Source organism: Mobula birostris, chromosome 19 (assembly GCF_030028105.1).
Source record: "Mobula birostris isolate sMobBir1 chromosome 19, sMobBir1.hap1, whole genome shotgun sequence".
In the NCBI taxonomy this organism is placed as follows: domain Eukaryota; kingdom Metazoa; phylum Chordata; class Chondrichthyes; order Myliobatiformes; family Myliobatidae; genus Mobula; species Mobula birostris.
This window is the reverse complement of record NC_092388.1, coordinates 42885304-42909324: the sequence shown is the minus strand read 5'-3', so window position 1 is coordinate 42909324 and position 24021 is coordinate 42885304. Positions and strand designations below refer to the sequence as shown.

The following is a 24021-nucleotide window of genomic DNA, read 5'->3' as shown; positions in this document are numbered from 1 at the left end:
TGTTCCTGGATCCCCTCAAGCTCAATCTCAGAAGGAGTATGCAGGACATATACTTAAGTTGAGGTGCATTCTATATTGAGTTGGAGTTTATAGTTAAGCAGGGAGGACCCGAGCATGCTTTCCATCCGTGCCGGGTTGAGCATCGAGCTAGCCACTCGGCCTTGTAAAAAACAAGGGTTGAGTCAGGAACGTTCATATCGTGACCCGGATAATCTGAGAGGAGACCAATCCTGACACTAGATGCCAGACAAGAATGGGTGACTGTCTGGTGCGACATGCTAGGAAGGAAGGAGCAGAGAGGATTGTTTAGTATATTGTTTAATTCAGCATTCTTTGTTGTTTAAATAATTCCTAACAGATTATATTTGAAAGTACATGCACGGCATACGTCATCATGCCATCATGTGATACTGTGCTCCTCGCTTAATGTAAAAGCAAAGTTCGACTCAAATTCCTGGCTCTTTTGTTTTCCTTTCAATTAGTTTTTATGCTTTGGAGTTACAAAAACATGGTGGTGCCCTTCTATGATCTCTGAGCTTGTAATTTCAGTATGCAGAGACATTAGTGCAAAACAATTTCTACTGTGCTGTAGGGGACTCTTCCATCCAGGGAAATAATATTAAAAGAGAAGTCGATCTGTGGCTTTCACCATCTGTTGCTATCAGATGACCCGTATATAATTATGCTGGCATTAAAATAGGAATCAGTGTGTGTCAACTCATTTCAAAACAGAATTGATTTTTTTTTGCAGGCAATTGAGTTGAACATCTTATTTGGTCTTGCAGGATGGACGACTGTCATTATTTAAATGCAGTCCATTGCTCTGAGCAATCATGGCCATCTCTGTAAGACACAGAGGTCTGCATATGTGTTACAATTTTATTTTCCTGTAGGATCATCGACAGCTTATGGAAACAGATAATAATCTCAAGGTTGGAAAGTCATAGGTATCCTCACAGAGGTGCACAACTAACGTAGTAATATTTGTCACGGGGGACCAGTCTGCCTCATTAACAAATACAAACTTTTCATTATATTAACAAACTACTTTTCGATAAAGATAGCAGTAAAAACAAGTACATAAAAAAATTAACATCTATGTGATGAATTTTATAACCATCCCAGAGCACTTTATTAAGCAATCTAAAGAAGCTTGATGTACTGTCATTATTGTAGTGTGATTAAAAGGAAATTGCAAACTTAACTAATTGTAATCAATGGTGAGTCATTCATAGGTTAACCCATCATATAATTCAGTCTGTTTCTATAAGTTTCTCTATTAGCACTTCTTCCTCTTGTACAGACAACAACAAGCTCGTCTAATTCATTCAGCATAACCTTTCCCTAATGCCACGGGGTTAATTTGCCCTCCCCACCATTATCCTGAACAGAATAACAGAGAAATCTCAGAGAATGCTATTTAAATTCTACTTACAGTACAGCTCTGGTGTAAGTATGGGGAGGAGTTAAAATTAGTAGTAGTTAGTTTAAGCTGCCTCAAGTGAACTATGCTAGTTCACTCCCAGCTTTACAGATCTGAGCTATTACACTTATTCTAACCAGTTCCACATTCAATGTGATATTTTGTATGTTTTCCTGTGACGTAACAGGCTGTTCAGCCCTTTGCATCTATGCCAGCTATCAGAATAATCCCATTTCCCTTAATTATTTCCTTTTAACGGTTCTCTCTCTTCCTATCAATTGACACCTACACACTGAGGGCAATTCATAGTGGCCAATTGGCCCACTAATTTATATGCCTTTGGGACATGGGAGGAAATAGAAACAACCAGGGGGGCGGTGGTAAGGTAAATGTGCATGCAATATTGGTGTTGGATTGCGTGGCATCATTTGCAGGCTGCCCCCAGCACATCCTTCGGTTGCGTTGGTTGTTCATGCAAATTACGCATTTCATTGTATGTTTTGATGTGTATGTGATAAATAAATGAGCCTAGATCTGAATCTGAATACACAAATTCTACATAGATAGCTCTGGAGGTCAGGATTGAACCCAATGGAAATGATCTTTGTGATGCAGGATGAAGGACTGGAGACATTTAAGTTATAGTTCCCAAATCTCTCTATCACTGGAATCTTTCTTACCTCCATGTTTGATGAGGACTAATTGATGGAGATTGATAACTGTTATTAGAAGGAAAAAGATTGGTAAAACCAGTTGTAACATTCTCAAGTCAGAAATAGGAAAAATTCATTAAGGAGCAAATAAATGGCAAAGCAATTAAGTATTTTGGACCATTTTCAATGAATACGTGCACAAATTGCTTCCCAGAAATGTGGAAAATCAACAGTCTGGGGAAAAGCAGGAAAACATAAGAAATTGACACTTGAAAAAAAATGACGTAACAAAATTAATGGAATTAGAAGCTGATCTATCCCCAGGGCCTGATAATATGCATCTCACAGCACAAGAAAAATTTGGCATGGGGAAGTAGTGAATGTATTGGCTGTTGTCTATCAAAATTCTATACTGTGGAATGGTTCATATGGACTGGAAGAATTACAGGGCATTTAGCCTAACATCAGTTGCTGGGAAGACGTTACAATCCATGATAAAGCATGTGACACTAGATTACTTAGAAAATATTCACAAGATCAGTATACACTTGGAAAATAAAGTTCAACAAAGAGTTTTTTGAAGCTATAAATGACAGAATAAATAAGGGAGAACCAATGGACATGGTGTAATTGGATCTTAAGAGGTCTTTGATTAAAGTCCGACAAATGAGGTTTATATGCAAAATGAATACATGGGAATATACTGGAATGCATTGAAAATTGGTTGACAGACAGGAAATTGAGAGGAGGAGGTAGTAGTGCTCTTTCAGGGAGGCAGCTGGTACCTTATAAAGTGCTGCAGTAATCAGTGCATGGGTCCCTGCCACTCACAACATATATGTATTAATGATTTGATTGAGGGAATGGAATAAATATTTCTTAGTGTTCGGATAATATAGAGCTTGATAGAATTATCAGCTGAGGATGTAAAAGGATTTAAGGTGATTTAGACCATCTGGCTAAGTAAGCAAGTACATGGCAAATACACTGTACTGTGGATAACTGTGACATTATCCACTTTTATAGGAAAATCAGAAAGGTGGGGTATCATTTAAATGCAGTTATTTGTGATATGTTTATGTATAAGGAGACCTGAGTATGCTTGTAGATTAGTCTTTGAAAGCAAACGTGCAGATGTAGCCAGCAGTTTGAGACAAGTGGTATGTTGACCTTCATTGCAAGAGGTTTTGAATACAGGAGTAAGAATGCAGCAAGAAAATATAGAAGAACATTTTTATAGTAGAACTTATCTTGCACATTGCGTGTCTTATCTAGGAATGGAATTACTTTTTGTGGAAAACAATGTATTGTTAATTCTTCAGACAGTCCTGGGGGTTGGTGGGTCTGTTGTGTAATGAGAAGTTGGGTTAAACAAGGCCCTATTCACTGGAGTTTAGAAGAAATGAGAAACAATCTCGTTGAAATGTACAAAAATATGATGGGTTCAACAGCCAGGATGTAACGAGGATATTCCCCTTGGCTGGGAGGGTCTAGGGCCCAAGGTCACATTATCCGTATATCGGATAAAACAACTTGGGTGGAGATGAGGAGAAATTTCCTCACTCAGAGGGAAGTATACCTGAGGAATTTTCTACCACAGAAGACTATGGAACACAAATCGCAATATATTTAAGAAGAAAACAAATAGATTTCCGGGCAGAAATTACATTAAATGGTATGGGAAGAGAGAAGGATATGGTATTGAGGTACAGGATCTGTCATGATTGTATTGAAGGCAGCACAGGCTTGAAAAGCCAAACAGTCTTCAGCTACTCCTTTTTTGTGTTTGATGTTATATTAGTCAGCACCTTTCACTTAAGAGGGAAAACATATAAAACTACAGATTTGCATTTCTTATTGCATATACAGACAACATGGCTTTGTGTTCTGAAAAATTGTGATATGGACCATTTCCTATGAGCGGGAACCATCCAAATATGGGGGCTGCCTCTACTATTCTGAGTCAGGGATGCTTCCTCAGAACTGCAGGAAGAGTGGATGGTTGAGTTTTCAAAGCAGAGCTGTGCAAGATAAAAGCCAATATGGAGATTGATTAAGGCAGATCTGGTGACAAGAAACATGAGTGCATTTTTAAGAAGTGGGGTGAGAAAAGGACTTAAGCATAGTACTTGGAAATAAGATCAGCTTACCTAAGGTTGGAAAATCTTATAGGGATTTTGGCAGGCAGATATTTGGACAAGTGACCTAAAACTTGGAACAGAAAAGTACCTTTTAAGAGTGAAGTAAAAGACTGTGGTGTGGAGAGGAGATTGAGGAAGAGAATTCTAGTACATTAGAACTTAAGCAGGTGAAGGCACTCCTCCCAACCAAGAGCAAAAGAAATTACAAACTTGCATGGGATCAGATTGGTGGAATGTGGTAATTTTAGTGAAAGTGGTAGGCTGTAGGCAGTTACAGAATTATGAATGAGCAAGTCTAAAAGGATTATTTTTGTTTCATATCACTGCCAGGATTATAAAATGCAAACTAAATTAACCTCATCTTTTATGATCTCGCAATGTATGTATCAGCTTAATGTTTCTGTATTTGAAAGTGACTCTGCATACTTATCTACCTTCAGGCACTCCTAGACATGCAACACTGCAAAGGTGTTGCTGGAAAAGTGGTTGTAAATTCTCATCAGTTTGACTGCACCTTACAGTATGTCATTGCGATAGGGAGAAGATTATGGAAACATAGGCTGCCAATCAAAGTCTGGTTACTTGAATTTGATCTCTCATTTCCCACTTGCATTCCACTGTGAAGTGGGATGTTTCATTTGTTCATGTTTTGTGGGTAGGTTTATAAATTCATAAATTGGTTTATTATTGTCTCTTGTACTAATGTACAGTGAAAAACTTTTACTATCCATACCGTTCAATCGTCACAACAGTGCATTGAGGTACTGCAGGAGAAAGTAATAACAGAATGCAAAATAAAGTGTTAAGTTACGAAGAAAGTGTAGTACAGGCAGGCAATAATATACAAGTATGAGGTTGCACAATATTGAGGTAGATTGTGAGGTAGATGGTGCCTCTGGTCCCGTGGAGCCGCATGAACACAACATACATCACATTTACTTTCAGTTTGCCTTTGGGAGGCACTTTTTCACCTGTGTTAGTCTTTAGCATCACTGAGGTCTTCTCGAATGGTACCTTAGAAAACAGTCTGTTGCAATCAGCCTCTGGAATTATGGACAAAGCTGACCCTGAGTCCAGCCTCATTTTCAATTTCACACCAGACACATCTGTTGTGATCCAGATGATTTCGTCATGTGCTTCAGTTATACTATGCAGTTCTAGGCATGACAGTTCACCTTTGACAGACTCTATGTTGTCTGGTTCTGTTTTACATTCAGTAACTTTATGCATTTGCTTAGTTTTGTGTTTGAGATCATCAGTGGGGACATGAGAGGTCCTGGAGGATTGGAGGGTTGCGGATGTTGTTCCCTTATTCAAGAAAGGGAATAGAGATAGCCCAGGAAATTATAGACCAGCGAGTCTTACTTCAGTGGTTGGTAAGTTGATTGAGAAGATCCTGAGAGGCAGGACTTATGAACATTTGGAGAGGCATAATATGATTAGGAATAGTCAGCATGGCTTTGTCAAAGGTAGGTTGTGCCTTACAAGCCTGATTGAATTTTTTGAGGATGTGACTAAACACATTGATGAAAGTAGAGCAGTAGATGTAGTGTATATGGATTTCAGCAAGGCATTTGACAAGGTATCCCATGCCAGACTTATTGAGAAAGTAAGAAGGCATGGGATCCAAAGGGACCTTGGTTTGTGGATCCAGAACTGGCTTGCCCACAGAAGGCAAAGAGTGGTTGTAGACAAGTCATATTCTGCATGGAGGCCGGTGACCAGTGGTATGCCTCAGGGATCTGTTCTGGGACCCCCTTCTCATTGTGATCTTTAAAAATGACCTAGATGAGGAAGTGGAGGGATAGGTTAGTAAATTTGCTGATGACACAAAGGTTGGGGGTGTTGTGGATAGTGTGGAGGGCTGTCAGAGGTTACAGCAGGTCATTGATAGGATGCAAAACTGGGCTGAGAAGTGGCAGATGGAGTTCAACCTAGATAAGTATGAGGTGGTTCATTTTAGTAGGTCAAATATGATGGCAGAATATCATATTAATGCTAAGATTCTTGGCAGTGTGGAGGATCAGAGGGATCTTGGGGTCTGTGTCCATAGGACACTCAAAGCTGCTGCGCAGGTTGACTGTTTGGTTAAGAAGGCATACGGTGTATTGGCCTTCATCAACCGTGGGACTGAGTCCAAGAGCCAAGAGGTAATGTTGCAGCTATATAGGACCCTGGTCAGACCCCACTTGGAGTACTGTGCTCGGTTCTGGTCACCTCACAACAGGAAGGATGTGGAAACCATAGAAAGGGTGCAGAGGATATTTACAAGGATGTTGCCTGGATTGGGGAGCATGCCTTACAAGAATAAGTTGAGTGAACTTGGCCTTTTCTCCTCGGAGCGACGGAGGATGAGAGGTGACCTGATAGAGGTGTATAAGATGATAAGAGGCATTGATTGTGTGGATAGTCAGAGGCTTTTTTCCCAGGGCTGAAATGGCTAACGCGAGAGGGCACAGTTTTAAGGTGCTTGGAAGTAGGTACAGAGGGGATGTCAGGGGTAAGTTTTTTTTAACGCAGAGTGGTAAGTGCATGGAATGCACTGCCAGCAACTGTGGTGGAGGCGGATACAATGGGGTCTTCTATGAGACTCCTGAATAGGTACATGGAGCTTAGAAAAATAGAGGGCTATCAGTAACCCTAGGTAGTTTCTAAAATAAGTACATGTTCGGCACAGCTTTGTGGGCCGAAAGGCCTGTATTGTGCCGTAGGTTTTCTATGTCTCTATGTTTCTTCTATGAATCAACAATCATTTGAAGCATGGGAGGATTTGCCACATTGATAACACCTTTGGCTTTTTGCACCATTCAGGGAAATTGTGTGCAGTTCACATTCTAACCTCTTTTTCTGTAGTTCTGGGCATCCTTTGCTGCAGTCTATAACGATGTTGCAATGGTCGATGCCCATTCTGAGGTGAAGTGTCTTTCTGCCAGTAGCCTTATGCTTTGCCTTTGCATGCCACATACAAGCCTGTCCCTTAGTGCATCAGAAAGTCCATCTCGAAAGTCACAATACTGGGAAAGTTTGCTCAGTTCTGGAATGTATTCAGAAAGGCTATCATTTTTTGACTGGTTCCTTTTGTAAAATCTAAATCTTTCAGCCATTGCCAGCAGTTTATGGTTCAAGTGATTTTGTAAAATTGTAGCAATTTCGTCTAATGTCTTGCTTGCTGGCTTTTCAGGTATTACTAAGTTGCATAAGAGACTACGTCCTTGCACCCAGTAAGCGAAGAAGTGTAGGGGCTTTCTTTTGCTCCTCCACATTGTTTGCGATACAATACAGTTCAACTCTCTCAGTCTACAACTCCCAGCCTTAAGTAGCACTAACAAATTTGTCAACTTTCCCAACTGAAGCCATCACCACGTTACTTACACTGTAAATTCAGCGCATCTGGTAGCGTCCATGATGGCCTTCTCTGTACTGTTTCACTCTTGTTGTTTTGTCCCGTAATCATGCCGTAACCGTCGGTGCAGTTCATGATATTTTCTGACATTCAGATTCGTGCTCGTCACCAATTTGTTGTGTCTGTGCAAAAATATATTAAATACACATATATTAAATAAAAACACAGATGTGGGAGATGGCTTTAACCGGTGTGTTCGCATTGCAGCGAGTGAAAAAGAACAATGCGCATACGCAGACAACAGTTGTGCTAAGGGGGGGGGGGGTAGGTCATTGCTCTAAAGGAAATACATTACAGTAGCCTCAAACCTGTTACTTATCCAGACCTATATATCCTTCGGTAGCTGATTTCATTTCAGGGTAACTTTAAAGCCAACGATGTATTTTTGAAGGATAGTCATTATTGTAACCTACTTATTGTGGTATCCAATCTGTACACATCGAGATTCCATAAATAGCGTCCTGATAATTTTATACTTAGTTAATCTGACTGAGGGAAAAATATGGACTTTGACTCAAGTGTTCTCCAAGTAATTGCTCGAGCATTTTTTATGCCACCTGAGAGAAGACACATGAGTTTGGTTAAACTTTCTAGGTAAGGGCAGCAAATCAGTCCTAAATGCTGCACATAAGTGTTTACATTGCATTTAATAACAACTGATCTGTTTGAGTTTCATTTTGTGTTGTAAAATAAAGTTATTTCATGATACAGTATTTTACATTGTTATCAACCCTCTCATCAATGCTCACTTCCCCTTGTATATTCCCTTTACAGTTCATATAAAATTGTGTTCAACTTTATTCAGTAACTATATTAAATGACAAATGAATTTGAAAACCAGCTGCAGTAAACAGATATGTTTTGTAGGATGTAAAATATCACAATAATTTTTTGCAGTGGGAATGTTATCCTTTAAAATATTTGGTCCATTTCACACGAACCTTCATGTCATCCTTCAAGCTACAAAAACAGTTTTCAAAGCAAAAATAACTTATATGAAACCCATCTAACAGAAATTTATGGCAATCCTGTCCTGATTAAATGACCTGCCATGAAACCAATTGACCATTGCAGTTTCCTTTTAAATTACCTTTTGTACATTTCATTTTAAGCTCAGTGCTCAACAGGTACACAAAAAGTTATTGGAGCATGTTACGTCATAGTTTCAGTTGCAGAGGTATTTTGGAAGCAAACGTACACAAGTAGTCTCTTGAGTGTTGTGATTGGCAGGGCTGCATGTTCCTAATAACGTGGAATCATCCCTGCTATAGGTATATGACTAAATGAAAGCCAAGGAGAAAATTTATTGACTTGACATTTTTTATTGGCTTGCTGTCAATTTTGCAGTTCCTTCTCATTTCAAGTTTCCTTCCCAGAATTTGCAATAAAATTGTCATTTGTCAACAAGAGATTTTTCAGCAAGGGAGCAAGCCAGTGATTGTTTTCAATGCAGGTTTTTGAGCAATGAAGTACTAATATCCGCGAATATTAGTGAGAAAATCTGAATTCCTCATTTTAGTGAGGCAAACATGGAGCTTAGCCAAAAGTCTTTTTTTTAAATCAAGGATCAGTTAGTAGGGGAAGTAACTTTATATTCCAATTCTTAAAATTAGTACAATACTTCAAGGAGTTTTGCTATTTGTTGTAAACATTTTCCCTCAATCTATCAGCAATTGTAAATCAAGTCAGGCTGAATTTCATTAAGTCTTTACACACTTTTTTTCTTTTACACAAAATTAAGTCCTAATTCCCAGGACATTAAGATTGCTGTAAACAAATTTATTTTTCGAAATAATGTCACGTAAGAATTTTAGTCGGTTTTGTGAAGCATATCCTTGGGGAAGGATATGCCTGTCAACATTTTCAGTTCTCTGTTTCCTCATTTAAAACAAGTACATCTAGGGTTTTTGCTCAGTACTCCAGAAGTTTAGCTCTTACAAGATGATGTTGTTATTTGGAACAGTGCACCCAGTCTTCATTATCCTCTGATTTGCTATTGGTAGATCCTCATGCTCTTAAGGTTTTCCTGTAGCGGTATCTGGAGTTTTCAGTGACACAGAAAGTGTCAAGAGGAACCTAACAGGTCGTCTGTCTCCCCTCTTTCCTTCAGTCCAGATGAAGGGTCTTTATCCAAAGCATTAACAGACCATTTCCCTTCATGGATGATGCTTGTCCTATAGAGTTCCACAGTTCCCTGTGCGTTGCTCCAGATTACAGAATCTATGGTCTTTTTTGTCCCCCTCTTGAATTTTCAAAGGCTGTGAGCCATAAAACTGTAACTGGAATGTCTTCAAAACAATATAAACATGTATTGATGTATTCTTCTATACGTGAGTTTCCTTTATTGAATCAAACCAGTTGCAAAGCCTGTGGAAGAATCACAACCCCATGTCTTTTTCCTACTTGCATCCTGCTGCCAGCTTCCCTTTTCCTCCCAGTCTCTGTCTCCAAGGTCAGCAACTGCTGGCCCAGAAGAATCAGCAGCTTGCTTGATGTGGCAGAGGTAAAGACATGATTGTGCCTCCATTCTTTCTTCTTTGTCAGATAACCGAGTTAAGGCTCCACTCCTAATATTTCAACAATTAATTTTATTTTCCATGGCTTTCAAGGAATGATGAAATGGGGTGGTGTGTGAAACTGTCCTCCCGATTGCAATCTTTCTAACAATTTTGTGCTGTCGAATCAAAAAGGCTTTCAGTTGGTCAAGTAGAGTGAACAACTCCAGTTTCAAGTGGCTAACCTTGTTGTTAAAATATTCATAAGAAATATATCTGAATAACACAGATCCTCTCAATTTCAGCAAGCGCCCCAGCTTCACCTCGAGAGATGATCAACTTAAAAGAAAGAAAGTCTGACTATGACACAAGCGGGACCAACTCTAGCTACCATGCGAGTAAAGGAGAACATACCTCTAGAAAAGATACTGTTCCAGGTGAGAACATAAAGAGAAGGACCTGGAGTAGACTTTTGAGTCTACTCCCTCATTCACAGAGTTGTAAGAGGTTTTTTCCACTATGCCCATGCTGATTATCATGTATTTATCTCTACTAATTTAATTCAGTTCTTCAATAAATGCCTTTTAACCTTAGTTTGCTTTCTCAGCTGAATCTGATATTCCATAAATATGTATTTTATATTCCTCAATAATGTATTTTCAGTGAGAAAAATGGAAATATCTTCATTAAACATCAAAGGTGTATTCCTCATTTTCTGCCCATCTTGCTAGAAGAGCTAATGTACATGCAAGTGGTTCTACGGACCTCTAAAAGAACTGTCCAACTCTATTCGAGCAAACATTCAGAGTTAAGCCAACCAAGCCTTGGAAGGCAATGAAGCAAGTTCAGAACTCAGCTAAATTCTGTTCCAAAATTGATAGTTGCACATCAGGACTTGAGGTAGATTCCACATCCCATTCCCATTCTGACATGTCTATCCACGGCCTCCTCTACTGTAAAGATGAAGCCACACTCAGGTTGGAGGAACAACACCTTATACTCCGTCTGGGTAGCCTCCAACCTGATGGCATGAACATCGACTTCTCTAACTTCCGCTAAGGCCCCACCTCCCCCTTGTACCCCATCTGTTACTCATTTTTATGCACACATTCTTTCTCTCACTCTCCTTTTTCTCCCTCTGTCCCTCTGAATATACCTCTTGCCCATCCTCTGGGTTCCCCCCCCCCCCACTTGTCTTTCTTCCCGGACCTCCTGTCCCATGATCCTCTCGTATCCCCTTTTGCCAATCACCTGTCCAGTTCTTGGCTCTATCCCTCCCCCTCCTGTCTTCTCCTATCATTTTGGATCTCCCCCTCCCCCTCCAACTTTCAAATCCCTTACTCACTCTTCCTTCAGTTAGTCCTGACGAAGGGTCTCGGCCTGAAACGTCGACTGCACCTCTTCCTACAGATGCTGCTGGCCTGCTGCGTTCACCAGCAACTTTGATGTGTGTTGCTTGAGGTAGATTTCCTCGCTTCCATTCCAAACCAAGCTGAAAGTAGTTAAGTAGAAGAACCTCTCCCAGTCTGCTCTATTGATTGTTTACTAGGATAGGGGAGGGAACGTCGACTCAGACCATGAGAGGCCTGCATCGAGCATTTTCATGCCTTACAAGGCGCAGATTGGAAATCTGTGTGGGGTGCCACTCGCACAGATACTAGAGCAATGTGTGGTTAAGTGCCTTACTCAAGGACACAAACACGCTGCCACAACTGAGGCTCGAATTAGCGACCTTCAGATCACTAGACGAACGCCTTAACCACTTGGCCACGTGCCCAACACAACGGATTGGAGTATATTAATTCACCTGATCCAAAGTGATCCTTGGACAGTTTTATGTCAATTCTCTTATTATCCTTATTTTAACAAGACTTGGATATAATATAGCTTCTTTTAGTTAATAATAATTTTGTCTAATATGAATAAATAGGTTGCTTACATTCCCTCATTACCATTTTATCAAAATTAAGAAAAAGCAAATTACTTTTAATGCTTCTAAATGTGTTTAGGGACTTTAGTATCTAACTGACCTTGTGATCCTTTGTACAAAGGGCTTCAGCTTCAACAAATTTTAACAACTGAGGCAAAACAGGAGAGTTCCAGGATATTTTTATTGTGAGAAATGCCAGAAGAAAGGGATTCTCTACTGTCAAGAGATGATAGGGAAAAATTCATCTTTGGCTGTTGGGACCAAATAGGTGCAGGAATGACAGTTGTTGATTATATTCACCACTTTGTATCGAAGAGAATGTATATTTCTTTAAGTATTCTTGGGTATTTAAAAATTTTAAGACATAAGGCAAATTGGGTTTATGTTTAACTCTTTGAGCCTGGGTGCAATTCTCACTTATATTGCAAGAACATAAGTGCAATTATCCTGCAATTTGAGAGGGAGAAGCACACGTCAGACGTATCAGTATCGCAATAGAATAAAGGGAGTTACAGAGGCATGAGAGAGGAGCTTGACCAGGTTGATTGGAGGGGGACACTGCCGGAGATAATGGCAAAACAGAGGTAGATGAAGTTTCTGGAAATAGTTCACAAGGTGCAGGATAGATATGGCCTGCAGAAGAAGGGGTTCTCAAACTGCTTGGCTAGGTAACCATGGCTGATGAGGGTAGTTAAGGGCTGCATAAAAGCTAAGGAAAGGGCATATAAGGTAGCAAAAATGAGTGGGAAGTCAGATGATTGGGACATTTTTAAAATCCAGCAAAAGACAACTAAATAAGCTATAAATGGGAAATGATGAAATGTAAGGGCAAACTAGCCAATATTATGAAACAGGATAACTAAATGATTTTTCAGTTAAATGAAGAATAAAAGAAAGGTGAGAGTTGATATTGGACCACTGGAAAATTATGCTGGTGAGGTAGTAATGGGGGACAAAGAAATGGCAGAAGAACTTAACAAGTACTTTGCTTCAGTCTTCACTGTGGAATACTAGCTGAATGCCAAAGGTCCATGAGTGTCAAGGAGCAGGATTGAGTGCCGTTGCTATTACAAAGGAAAAATTGCTAGACAAACTGAAAGGTCTTAAGGTAGATAAGTCACCTGGACCAGATGGACTACATCACAGAGTCCTGAGAGAGGTTGCTGAAGAGATAATGGGTGCATTAATCATGGTATTTCAAGAATCACTTGATTCTGGCATGGTCCCGAAGGACCAGAAAATTTCAAATGTCACCCCACTCTTTAAGAAGTGAGGAGAACAAAAGAGAGGAAATTATAGGCCAGTTAGCCTCACCTCAGTGGTTTGGAGTCCATTATTAAGGCAACATTTTGGGGGACTTGGAGACTAATGATAAAATAAGTCAAAATCAGCATAGTTTCTGTGAAGGGAAATCTTGCTAAACAAATCTGTTAGAATGCTTTGAGGAAGTAACAAGCAGGGTGGACAAAGGAGAGGCAATGGATGTCGTTAACCTTGATTTCTAGAAGACACTTGATAAGGTGCCTCACATGAGGCTGCTTAACAAGATAAAATCCTATGGTGTTACAGGAAATATACTGGCATGGAGAGAGGAGTGGCTGACAGGCAGGAGGCAGCGAGTGGGAATAAAGGGTTGGCTGCCAGTGATTAGTCGTGTTTCTCAGGGGTCAGTATTGGGACCGTTACTTTTTACATTGTTTGTCAATGATTTGGATAATGGAATTGAGGTCTTTGTAGTAAAGTTTGTGGATGATAGGAAGATAGGTGGAGGGGTAGGTACTGCTGAGGAAACAATGTGATTGCAGCAGGACTTAAACAAATTGGAAGAATAGGCAAAAAAGTGGCAGAGGAATACAGTGTTGGGAAATGTATGATAATGCATTTTGGTAAAAGGAACAACAATGCAGACAACAACAATTATCTAAATGGGTAGAAAACTCAAACATTAGAGGTGCAAAGAAATTTAGGAGTCCTTGTGCAAGACTCCCAGAAGGTTAATTCACAGGATGAGTCTGTGATAAAGAAGGCAAATGCAATGTTGGAATTTATTTCAAGGAGAATAAAATATAAAAATAAGGAGATAATGGTGCAGCTTTATAAGGCACTAGTCAGGCCACACTTGGAGTACTGTCAACCGTTTTGGGCCCCGTATCTCAGAAAAGATGTGTCGTCATTGGAGAGCGTCCAGAGGAGGTTCACAAGGATGATTCTGGGAATTAAGAGGTTAACATATGAGGAGCATTTGGCAGCTTTGGGCCTCTATTCACTGGAACTTAGAGGAATGCATGGGAGTATCATTGAAACCTACCAAAAGTTGAAAGGATTAGATGAGCTGGATATGGAAAGGATGTTTCCTCTGGTGGGGGTATCCAGAACTAGAGGGCACAGCCTCAAAATTGAGGGGTGACCTTTTAAAACAGAAGTAAGGAGGGGTTTTTTTTTCAACCAAAGAGTGGTGAATCTGCCACAGACTGCGGTGAACGCCAAGTCCGTGGGTATATTTAAGGCAGAAGTTGATAGATTCCTGATTGGTCAAGGTCTCAAGGGATATGGTGAGAGAGCAAGTGTATGGGGTTGAATGGGATCCAGGATCAGCTGTGATGAAATGGCTGAGTGGGCTATATGGGCTGAAAGTTCTGCTCCAATGCCTTATTGTCTAAGAATAAGAAATCACCTTTCAATGTAACCAAACCTTACCTCCTGCTTAGCTTAGCTACCTGAGCACAGTGATATTTAAAGAGTTCCCTGATGGTTCCGACACCTTAGCAATAAAGGCCTTTATCTTTATTTCTACACAAAGAAATTCATTCTTGTGAACTCTGCATTGACTGTCAGCCAACTAAGGTATCATGATGTGCAATGTGGCATTGTAATCAATCATTAAAACCATGGTTCCTGGTACTGCCCTCCATCATGCAAGGAATATGTTAACTTCCAAAGCCCAGCAGAGCAATGGGATTAAGTCACATTATGTTGTACATTTGCTATCAAAACCATACAAATAATTATTTATGGACCTAAACTCAGGCGTGGTAAGAAGCAAGAACCTGCTTTCTACAATAGGCACCGTCAAATAAGTACATTTTGTTGTATTTGTTCTTAGAATGTGGCTAACTGGGTAGAATAGAATTTATTTCTCAACACTAACTGTATTGAGCAGATCCTGGTGGTGGGTCTGATTGAAATGCTGCCGTGGCAATGTTATGTAGCAAATTACAGAATTTTATGTCATTGATGATGAATGAACATTGTTTTCCATTCAACAAGGTGGGACAAGTAAGTTGGAGATGAGGGTTTATGAGACCAGACAGTACATAAACGGAAGTTACTTTTATACTTTCTTTGAAAGCTCTCAGATTTTCTAAGTTGAGGGCTCAATTCCCAATGGCAGAGGGAACACGTCTACTGGAAATAACAGAGCTTAACCAATAACCTATTGATTTTCTTAATATAATGTCTTGTATCACATGCTTAATGTGACCTATTTTTATTTGAACAGCTCAGCTCTCTGTAGTGGCTGGATCAGGCTATAGGAATTCCTACGCTACTCCCATTGAGGCTATCAAGCACAACCAGGTCTGTTATTCATTTAAAAAAAACAAAAATGACTTACATGTTTAACTATTTGCAGCCTGTACGAAATGACATCTGAACAAAGCAGCAAAATGCAGAAGCTTTCCTAACCCTTAGTCTCCTTTCATTAGTGAGAATGCTACAGATTATAAACGGTAGACAACTTGCTGGAATCAGGAGCCTCACTGATACTGCTTTACCTGCCAAGATCCTCCAGCAGGTTGTTTTTTGCTCCAGTAAATTGTAGATATTTTCTCTTCCTTTGAGAATTACCAGGAGAGTGAGCCTGGTGGCTTTTCTTCTCCCAAATTATTGTGATTTCTGTGATTTTACAAGCTGATGGAAGAAGAAAATAATATTAGGTATACTTTTGTAGAAAACTCAGCCTTATGTTCCCATCCATTCTCGATCAAGAGATACAGATGGAGCCAAAGCCTGGGAAACCCACTATACCAATGGAGAACAATTATCTCCAGCTACATAGTAGAGCAAGATTAACACCACAAGAATTTGAAGGTAATCAAGATAGTTGCATGACAAATTTATCCCTAACACTTGCGAATTAAAAATTTCCATCTAATAAAACAAAGGTTAGGCTTTTCTGTTGTAGCACTTTGGTTAAGCACACCATAGGAAAGATGTGATTAGGCTAGAGTGAGTGTAGAAAAGATTCACAGGAATGTTGATTGGATTGGCGTACTTGAGTTTTTCGGAGAATTGATAGGCTGGGACTATTTTCTCTGGAGCGAAGGAGGCTGGGGAGATTATCTGATAGAGGTTTATGAAATTATGAGGCATAGATAGATAGTTTCAGTCTTTTCCCAGGTTAGCTAGTGGTGGGGGAGGGGGTCCAATTAGAGGGATTAGATTTAAAGTGAGAGGGGAAGTGTTTAAAGGTGATTTGAGGGGGTAAATTTCTCCACAGATGTTGGTGGATATTGGAATGAGCTTCCAGATGACGTGGTAAGGGCCAGTGCAAATACAGCATTTAAAAGACATTTGGGCAGGTATGTTAGATAGAAAGCTTTAGGGGGATTTAGGTCAAACGTAGGTAAAAGGGATTAATGTATATAGGCGCCTTGGTTGGTATGAATGAGTTGGGCCTGCTTCAATGTGTAACTCTATGAATCTATAAACTGAAATTCCGTTTCTAGCAGTAAGACATTAAAGGCAAAGGAATAGGCCACTCATCCTCTTGACCCTGTTTGACCATTTAATTAGATTAAGGTGATCAATACCTCAATTACATTTGGTTACCTTTGCTCCATAGCCTTATGAACAATCTACTAGTCTTGATCTTGAGAAGTTCATTTGATAATAACTGTTGACTTGTACAGTAGACCTCCGCTATCTTTTGTTGTGGAAGTGCTTTCTGATTGTCCTCTTGGATTTCCTTCTAATTTTAAAAATTATTTCCTTCCCCACCCCATTTACATACTCTCCACCAGGGAACATAGTTTCTAATCCTGTTAAATATCTTCATCATCCCTCAGATGTGGGAATACAGGCCAAATCTATGCAATCTAATCTCATTATTTTATTTTCCAAATGCCAGTTTTATTCTAATGGAGCTATTGTACAACACTAATAGAAGCAACAGGTTAAATTTATATTCTGCCTGCTCTTGACATCAGTGGCCTTGGCAAATGTTGGGAAATTTTTGAAACTAGAATTCCATTCTTAATAAAAATGCTATAAATCCAGAAAATCACTGTCATATTGTGTAAACTAATTCTATATAAACAGAAATTTGATTAGTTTTGTTCTTAAAGCAGAAAAATATAAGAGGAATTTAATAGAAATGTTCTAAGTCGTAATGCCTATTTTTGATGGAATGGTATCTGTTTCTCTTGCCTGAAGCTTTGGTAATGCATCAATTTAAGGAAATTAGCAAACTAAATGGGGGGAGGTAAAGAAACTAGTTTATACTGTTTTGATCTGGAATGTATAAATTAAAAGTTAGTGGAAATAGTTTCTACTGTGACTTTCAGAAAGAGAATTAGTCATAGAATGATGCCTGATGAGTCCATGCCAACCACAGTGTCCAGCCAATTAGCTCTAATTTCCTGCAGTTGTCCCATATCCCTGTTAGCCCCATCACTCTATGTACTTATTCAGGTGCTTCTTAAATGATATTATTGTACCTGTCTCAATCACTTCCTCTGGCAGCTTATCCAATATACTCACCACCCTCTGTGTGAAAATGTTGCCCTTCAGGTCCCTTTTAAATCTTTCCCCTCTCACCTTCAACCCATGCCCTCTAGTTTTGGACTCCCCCACTCTGGGAAAAAGTTTGTTACCATCCACCTTTTCTATGCCTTTCATAATTTTAAACATTTCTATAATCGTATACATTTACTCATTCACCTATGCTCCAAGGAGAGAAGACCTAACCTGGCCAACCTCTCCCTATATTTCAAGCCCTCTAGTTTCGGCAACATGATCATAAATCTTGTCTACAGTCTTTCAATATCTTTCCTGTAACAAACTAACCAAAGCTGTACACATTACTCCAAGTACTGCCTCACCAAAGACTTATACAACCAACACATTATGTCCCAAATATTATATTCTGTGACCTGACTGAATGCCAGTGGACTAAACACCTTCTTCACCACCATTTCTACCGATGATCAATGCACTTTCACTCTTGTGTCACTCTATTCCATGACACTCCCTAGGGCCCTATCATACTTCCTAAACTGCTTTGACCTTTCGAAATACCTCACACTTATCTGCATTTGCCACTCCTCTGTCCACTCTCCTAACTGATCAAGATCCGCTGTAATCTATGATAACCTTCTTCACAATTAACAACAATACCTAATTTCTTGACATCCGCAAATTTACTGATCAAGCCTTGTGCATTTACGTCCACACAAAATGCTGGAGGAACTCAGCAGGTCAGGTCCAGAATTTTGTTTGTGTTACTTTGGATTTCCAGCATCTGCAGACTTTCTCATGTTTATATCATTTATATAAACATGATTTGGATATAAATTTAAAAGGGGAGGGGGAAATTGCAGATTTCAAGTAGCTAAATTGAGAATCATGGTCTAATTCATTTTTTTCTATAGGTTTCATCGCAACCTGTTGCACAGGAACCTAGTAGGAAAGACTATGACACTTATCAAACCTATCAAAATTCTACTGGAAATTACGATGACTCTTTCTTTGAAGATCAGGTGCACAGTCGCCCAGCAACCAGTGAATACAACATGCATCTCGGCCTGAAGTCAACAGGCAATTATGTTGATTTCTATTCTGCCGCGCGTCCCTATAGCGAGTTAAACTACGAGACAAGCCACTATCCAGCCTCACCCGATTCTTGGGTCTAAGCAGAGGTGGCAGATACACAAGAAAAAACAAGACCCTGGGAACTGTGCATGTGCATGAATATCACAAGACATTTTTCAGCAAGTCTTAAATTGTCAGAGGTCTGTTCCATAGGACAGTCATTGGGTAAAACGTTGTAGATGGTGGTCGGATGGATAAGTACTGAGAGAAATGCAAGTGACATTCAGCTCATATGAAGGAAATGGAAGATTTGCTCACCAGAGAGCAGGAGTTGGGGGTGCGGTGGGATAGGACTAGAAGTTCATGATGCGTATACAGAGAAGGAGGGTGATTGGGGAGGGAGGGGGAAGACTATTAATCATGCAAAGAAAATGGTATTGTGGATGGCAATGAAAGTGGTTAAAAGTAAGAAGAGGGAAATGGGAAAGGCCATGTCAAAGGTCAAGCACAAGAGCCTGAATGTGTTTACACTTGTTACAGGGACAGTCTGTCACCTCTTGAAGACAAACATTTTCGTGTGTCACAGCTTGTAGTTTTCAGTCGGGTTTTCTTCTGTACAGCAAGACTATTTCTCTCGCCACCTTCCTGGGTTCATTTTCTTTTTCATTTTAATGCTTTGTTGTGAAGTATTGGATGTACATTACTGATCAATGAGAGCATTGTGTCCATTACAGCAATGCCAAAGTACTCCTTCTGTCTCTTGTTCTTAATACTATTTTAATTACGAACAACAAAAGTGTAAGCGAGTTTGAGCAGATGTGTGAATTTCCAAGCTTTCTTTTTTTATGAAGTAACTAACTGAAGGAAGTATTTAGCAGTATTGTTTGTTCTGGTATGTGGATTTGTTTGTGTGGTCACTAACTGAAAACCTCATTGGTCGCTTATATTACGAGCATCATTCCACACGCTCATTTGATGAGACGCGCTCTCTCTCTGTGTCTCTCTCTCTCTTTCACTGCCTAAAGTTTTAGATGTAGATATTTGAAGACAATTTTTCATTTATACCAGTTTTGTTTATGACAATACAGTGTTAACAGTAAATAAATGAAGTTGTCATCCATGTTTGTAAAAAATATCGAGGAAAAAAAGAAAAAGTTTTTTTCCCATGTTTCTTTCTCTTGATACAAAATCAACAGTAGTTCCAATGTGCCATAAGGTCTGTTTGTGTGAATCTGCAGTATCCTTTTTCAGGCCTAAAACACTGAATTTTAAAAACTTGGATTGGTGGGTCAAAGGTAATGTTAACCTAATTTATCAGGTGGAAGACCTATAGGATCAGATGAAACACTGGTTTTATACCCCACTCATTATTGTTCACCTTTGAATTTTTTAAACACTCCATAAAATACTATATTGAACTTAATACCCAGCCCACTGTCACGTAATTAATCAAAGTAAAACAAAATATAGGGGTGGAATTTGGTGCAAAATCATTGTAGAACTTAATCTCATGGGTTTCTAGGTGGGCAGTTTTGGTTAAAATGAACTTTTCACTTCACACCTTCAATGAGCGTGTGTTGTCTATGTCAAAACCACAGAGCTCCTGGTCTTAATTAGGAAACATTTAAGTCATTTTACAACACAGCTGCGATTGACGTACAGACTCATGGGTTTTATTGCATTTAACATACTGCACTGCATTCCATGGAAACTGGAACCTATTTTCAAAGAACTGCATTGTATATCAAGATACACTGAAGGGTGGCTTACTGTAAGGTTATCTATTTAGCTGTGATTCGAAGTTACCTGTGTAGGCAAATATAAAAGGGATACTGCCCTCTTTAAAATAACTTTGTTTTTGAGAATAGTGCAGCAGTACTCATTGGTGCCAAATGAGAAGTAAACAAAATGCTTCAAATTCTAATTGTAGGAAATAAAATACTCTGAGAATCGATGGGTAGTTGATTGTCCTGCTGACAGTTTGTAGATGTAGATAGACAAGATTTAAATTTGTTAAATGCTTTTTACAGTGTGTTTTGTCAACAATGAAAAAAGGGTAAACAGCATACTGGGTTATATGGAGATTATATAGCCTTTAAACTGCAGTCTTGAAAGAAACTGGGTAATGTGATTAAAAAATAAAATGATGCTATTAAAATTTAAAAACTGTTCAAATAAGTTTCTTTAACTAGTGCAATGAAGTCAAATGTCCTAACATTCCCCATGTATCAACTTTTAAATTTTTCACAGAATGGTGGAATCAATTCCACCTGAACTTATCTGTAAAGTTGTGGTGGGGGTGGGGGAAGTCACAGCACTTTGGATTGCAAAACTAAATATTGTAGGATCATCCACTGAATTCCCATGTACAGTTCATGATTCTGCTAGCAATTCACCCGCAAAACAACAAAGCATTGTAATGGATTATGGATTTTCTAAGGCAAGTTACTAACAAGCACAAACTTTCTTCTGTCTTTAAAGCAAGTTTTTCATGCACGCACTGGTCCTACCTACCAAACCTGGCATATGCATTCAGTGGCCACTTTATTATGCAAATATATAACCAGCCAATCATGAGGCAGCAACTCAATGCATACAAGCAGGCAGACATCAGTTGTTCAGACCAAACATCAGAATGGGAAAGAAATGTGATCTAGGTGACTATGTGACCTGTGTGGCGCGTGGCCAAGTGGTTAAGGTGACGGTCTAGTGATCTGAAGGTTGCTAGTTCGAGCCTGGTTGTGTCCCTGAACAAGGCACTTAACCACACATTGCTCTGCGACAACACCGGTGCCAAGATAACATCAGTGGCATCGAGAGGGGAGACTTGCAGCATGGGCAACTGCCGGACTTCCATACAACCTTGCCCAGGCCTTAGTCAACATCGAAATCGATGGACAGCCAAAGAAGAAGTTGACAGTGGAATGATTGTTGGTACTAGATGGGGTGGTTTGAGTATCCCAGAAACTGATCTCCTGGAATATTCACACACACAAGTCTAGTGTGTACAGAGAATGGTGCAAAAAAACCCAAAATCATCCAGTGGGTAGCAGGTCAGTGGGCAAAAACACCTTGTTAATGAGAGAGGTCAGAGGAGAATGTTCAGACTGATTCAAGATGACAGAAAGACAACAGTAACTCAAATAACCACACGTTACAACAGCGGCATACAGATCATCACTAAATGCACAACACATCGAATCTTCGAGTGGATAGGCTACAACAATGGAAGACCACACAGGGTTACACTCCTATACCTAATAAAGTGTGCACTGAGTGTATGCCAGCCAAATAATTGAGCATGCCAACTGTCACCAAGTTATATGTATCTCTGATTGTTCAAGGAAGCACCACAAATTAGATTTTTTTTGGGAGCAAATGTTGACGTAGGATACTAACAAGTATATACCACTGAGACCAGTAATTAGGTCAGTTTTATTTTTAAAGATACTTTCAGTGATTTAAAAGATACGAACAATGTATCTGTGGTTAAACCAATTTTAGCTGTATTCTTGAAATTTCTCCAGGGTGCCTCCTTAAATGACATCATTGGATATTTTCAATACAGGAAAATAAACACACTACTCAATTGCACTGGTTCATGGAAGTTTTTTTAAAACAGTTTTAATTGCCAAATAAATTTCAGAAATAAGCCAGAAATTTACTTTGGGAAAAGTACAATTTCAAGTAAAGTATTTGTAATTTTCATCACCAATAACCATTTATTTGAATCGCTTGTGCAATTCAAAGTTCAAAGTAAATTTATTACCAAAGTACATACATGTCCCCATATACAACCCTGAGATTTATTTTCTTGCAGGAATACTCAATAAATTCGTAGAATAATAACCATAATAGAATCAATAAAAAAGCACACCAACTTTGGCATTCAACCAGTGTGTAAAACACAAGTTGTGCAAATACAAAAATAAATAAATAGCAGTAACAACAATGCTAATAATAATAAATAAATAAGCAATAAACACCAAGAATGTGAGATGAAGAGTCCTTGAAAGTGAGTCCATAGGCTGTGGGAACATTTCAATGATGGGGCAAGTGAAGCTGAGTGAAGTTATCCCCTTTGATTCAAGAGCCTGATGGCTGAGATGTAATAATTGTTCTTGCAATAACTGTTACTGAAGTAACAATATGAGTCCTGAGGCTCCTGTTTTTAGGGGGCTTAAACTGGGTAGTACAAATACGAAAGCTATTATTCACTTCCCACTCTTCTTCTTTCCTGCATACATGGACAATATCTAGCCACGGACTCTTAAATAGCAGATAACATTAGATTAGATTCAACTTTACTGTCATTGTGCCGAGTACCGATACAAAGCCAATGAAATGCAGTTAGTATCTGACCAGAAATGCAAAGAATAGTATTATTTACAAAATAACTGCAAATAAAAAGTAATGCTACAGCACACAAATATAAAAGTACTGGGACAGTACAATATGGGTGCAATACTGCTTAGCGCTGTGATATGAGGTTCAGCGGGATCACAGCCTCAGCGAAGAAGCTCTTCCTGTGCCTGCTGGTGCGGGAGCAGAGGCTCCTGTAGCGTCTACCGGATGGGAGGAGAGTAAAAAGTCCATGGTTAGGGTGAGATGCATCCTTGATAATGCTTTTCGCCCTGCCCAGGCAGCATTTATGGGAGATGTTCTCAATGGTGGGCAATTGGGTGCCAATAATCCGCCGGGCAGTTTTCATCACATGCTGGAGTGCTTTGCGGTCCGATACGGGACAATTGCCATACCACACTGAGATGCAGTCAGTGAGCATGCTCTCAATGGTACAGCAGTAAAAGGGAGAGAGGTGAGCTTTCTTGATGCTCCACAGGAAATAAAGGCACCTTTTTGATCAGGATGGAGGAGTTCAGGGACCAGGTGAGATCCTCAGAAATGTGGACACCAAGGAACTTGAAGCTTGATACACGGTCCACTACAGCTCTGTTGATGTAGATGGGGACGTGAGTGTGGCTCCTAGCATGCCCGAAGTCCACAATGATCTCCTTGGTCTTCTGGGTGTTAAGGGCCAGGTTGTTGTCGGCACAGCACACAGCCAGGTGCTGGACCTCATCCCTATAGGCCATCTCAAAATCCCCTTTGATCAGGCCAACCACCGTGGTGTCGTCTGCAAAGTTGATTATGGAGTTAGGACCATGT

General features: G+C 39.6%; 1 protein-coding gene across 6 annotated transcripts in view; it reads left to right on the top strand.

Moving 5' to 3' along the window:
* Positions 1-20998, top strand: part of LOC140212554 (catenin delta-2-like) — a 579924-nt gene extending 558926 nt beyond the window's left edge. For all 6 annotated transcript variants that reach the window (XM_072283519.1, XM_072283517.1, XM_072283520.1 and 3 more), the window contains 3 exons: positions 10421-10552; positions 15545-15621; positions 18696-20998. In XM_072283519.1, the coding sequence (XP_072139620.1) occupies positions 10421-10552; positions 15545-15621; positions 18696-18956 (470 nt within the window). In that variant the 3' untranslated portion in view covers positions 18957-20998. The remainder of the gene's footprint in view (positions 1-10420; positions 10553-15544; positions 15622-18695) is intronic.
* The last annotated feature ends 3023 nt before the right edge of the window (positions 20999-24021 follow it).